This window comes from Apis dorsata, unplaced genomic scaffold (assembly GCF_000469605.1).
Source record: "Apis dorsata unplaced genomic scaffold, Apis dorsata 1.3 scaffold_52, whole genome shotgun sequence".
NCBI lineage: Eukaryota > Metazoa > Arthropoda > Insecta > Hymenoptera > Apidae > Apis > Apis dorsata.
In genome coordinates, this window is record NW_006263353.1 from 2,135,386 (window position 1) to 2,138,406 (window position 3,021).

General features: G+C 36.6%; 1 protein-coding gene across 1 annotated transcript in view; it reads left to right on the forward strand.

Moving 5' to 3' along the window:
- The first annotated feature begins 206 nt into the window (after positions 1-206).
- LOC102676210 (synaptic vesicular amine transporter) overlaps positions 207-3,021 on the forward strand; it is a 3,373-nt gene continuing 558 nt past the window's right edge. Inside the window, exons 1-6 of the mRNA XM_006609241.2 lie at positions 207-409; positions 514-723; positions 986-1,252; positions 1,404-1,444; positions 1,497-1,643; positions 1,737-2,058. Of these exons, the coding sequence (XP_006609304.1) occupies positions 319-409; positions 514-723; positions 986-1,252; positions 1,404-1,444; positions 1,497-1,643; positions 1,737-2,058 (1,078 nt within the window). The 5' untranslated portion in view covers positions 207-318. The remainder of the gene's footprint in view (positions 410-513; positions 724-985; positions 1,253-1,403; positions 1,445-1,496; positions 1,644-1,736; positions 2,059-3,021) is intronic.

Consider the following 3,021-nt stretch of genomic DNA (forward strand, 5'->3'; position numbering starts at 1 on the left):
CTGCGCAAGGATGGCGCGAGGAGCAGAGGATGGATAGCTATAAAAGCGGGATCGGGACTGGCACGGTTTCCAGTCACGTACACAACCCTGTTTCTCGTATCGAGAGGAAGGGTGGATTCTCATCGAAGAAGAATCCTTTCTGCTTTCGAAGAAAGAAGAAAAAAAGAAAGAGAGAAGAGAGAGAAAAGAGAAATCTAAGAACCCGCGGATCCTGCCTCGCGATGTGAGAGGGGGCGTGAAAAGAGTGGGGGGTGAGGGAGAGGGATACTATGTCCTTCGAGAAGGGATCGAGCAGTGAGGATCGTTACAGTGAGGAAGATGATGGAGAACGGGGGGAGGTCGAGGGTGATCCTCGTCGCTGTCGTGTATCTCAGCCTTTTTCTGGACAACGTGTTGCTCACCGTTGTTGGTAAATTATTCAAACCGTTTATTGTCGAGGATCTTTTCCTCCAACGATATAAAACGAGTTGTAATTGGAACAATTTAATAATGAATAAAAAAAAAATATTTCAGTGCCTATCATACCCGATTACCTTTGCACGCTGGATGGAAATTCGACGGGGAACGGTGAAGACGACGAGAATGGCCGAGTGGGTTTATTATTAAGCTCGAAGGCGCTGGTTCAATTAATATTGAATCCAGCGGTGGGCACTTTTACAGGCACTCTCGGTTACACAAAACCATTGTTCCTTGGAAATCTGAGCCTTTTATTGGCGGCAACGCGTAAGCTTTTTTTCTTTTATATCTTCCACTTTCATTCCATCTCGAAAGACTTCGCCAAAATTATTTCATTTCCAAAGAGAAAACGAGATCTATATATGATCTATATATATGAAAAAATAATTTATAGAATCTTTTGCAATAGATTTTTCAAAAGCTTAGAAACTATTCAACAACTTTCTCCCTTTTTCAACAACACTCTTCCTCTTCGAGGCGCGTTAAAAAAGGAGAGAAAGAGGGAGAGCATAGTCTTCTATCTTTGCAGTGTTCGCGTTCGGCCAAACTTACGAAGTACTGTTCCTGGCACGAAGCGTCCAGGGCATTTCCTCGGCTTGTATCGGCGTTTCCGGTATGTCGCTGGTCGCCTCCCAATACCCGGAAGAGGACAAGAGGTCGAGGATCATGGGCTTCGTCCTTGGAAGCATCGCGCTGGGGGTACTTGTCGGATATCCGATTGGCTCCGTTCTCTACGACCTCGAGGGGAAAATGGCCCCCTTCCTCCTCGTCTCTTTCTTCATCGTCCTCACCATATGTACGAACTTCTTCTTCTTATCTCTCTAGTTTTTTTAATATTTTTAATCTGACTTTCACAAGTTTTTCTTTCTTTTCACAAGTAATTCGAGACGTTAGAATATTTTTCGAGAGGTTAGATTTTATTTTCGATTTTTTCTTCCCCCTTCCAGGTCTGCAGATTTTCACGTTGGACGTAGAAATGAGTGCCGAGGTAAGACGCCAATAAAAATTTCCTTCCCCGAATATACAATAATAATTTTCAGTCCTTGGATCGAGAAACCTCTTGGACGCACCTGTTATCCGACCCGTACATACTAATCATCTTTGGTGCGATATGGTGTTCAACGTCGCCGATGGCCATCCTGGAGCCCTGCCTACCGATCTGGCTACGAACTCACATAAAACCCAAGGTATATTTACATTTTCCGATTTTTAATCCGATTGGAAATGAAATTTTCAATAATCCCTTCCGTTTCGAAAAAAATTTCTTCCCCGTTTTTCAGAAATGGCAACTGGGAACGGTGTTCATCCCGGACAGCATAGGCTACCTGGTTGGAACGAATTTCTTCGGCGTGATAGCTTATCGCTACGGGCGTAGCAAAATCGCCGTTCTGGCTATGCTGTTGGTCGGGATCAGCGCCATTTTGATACCATCCTCCCGGACGATGTCGCAACTGATAGTCCCCCATATGGGGATGGGTTTGGGTATCGGAGTGGCGGACGCCGCACTGGTTCCACTGTTGGCCAGCCTCGTGGACCAAAATGGCAATTACGGGCCCGTGTACTCGATTCAACAAGTGGCTGTCAGCCTGGCCTACTCTCTTGGTAAATCATTCGACTTTTTTTCGTCAAAAAAAAGAAGAGAAGAGACATCGAGTTTTCATTCATTGCTATCGATATATATATCTATTCTACAAGTTGTTTAAATATTACACTTTTGCATATTTATCAAAATATATAACTTTTTTTTTATAAATAATTATAGAAGTAATTTATTAATTATAATATTTTAAGTAAGGAAAATAATAATATTTTAAGTAAGGAAAAAAAAGAAGAAAAAAGACACCAAGTTTTTATTCATTGCTATCAATATTTCTATTCTACAAGTTGTTTAAATATTACACTTTTGCATATTTATCAAAATATATAACTTTTTTTTTATAAATAATTATAGAAGTAATTTATTAATTAATATTTTAAGTAAAGAAAAAAAAGAAGAAAAAAGACACCGAGTTTTCATTCATTGCTATCAATCTATTCTACAAGTTCGTTGTTTAAATATTATACTTTTAAGTGTCAAAATATATAACTTTTTTTATAAATAATTATAAAAGTAATTTATTAATTAATATTTTATGTAAGAAAAAAAAAGAAGAAAAGAGACACCGAATTTTCATTCATTGCAATCTATTCTATAAGTTTGTTATTTAAATATTATACTTTTATCAAAATATATAACTTTTTTTTTATAAATAATTATAGAAGTAATTTATTAATTAATATTTTAAGTGAGGAAAAAAAAGAAGAAAAGAGACGCCGAATTTTCATTCATTGCAATCTATTCTATAAGTTTGTTATTTAAATATTATACTTTTATCAAAATATATAACTTTTTTTTTATAAATAATTATAGAAGTAATTTATTAATTAATATTTTAAAATATTAAAATATTAATTAATATTTTAAGTGAGGAAAAAAAAGAAGAAAAGAGACACCGAGTTTTCATTCATTGCTATCAATATTTCTATTCTACAAGTTGTTTAAATATTACACTTTTGCATATTTAT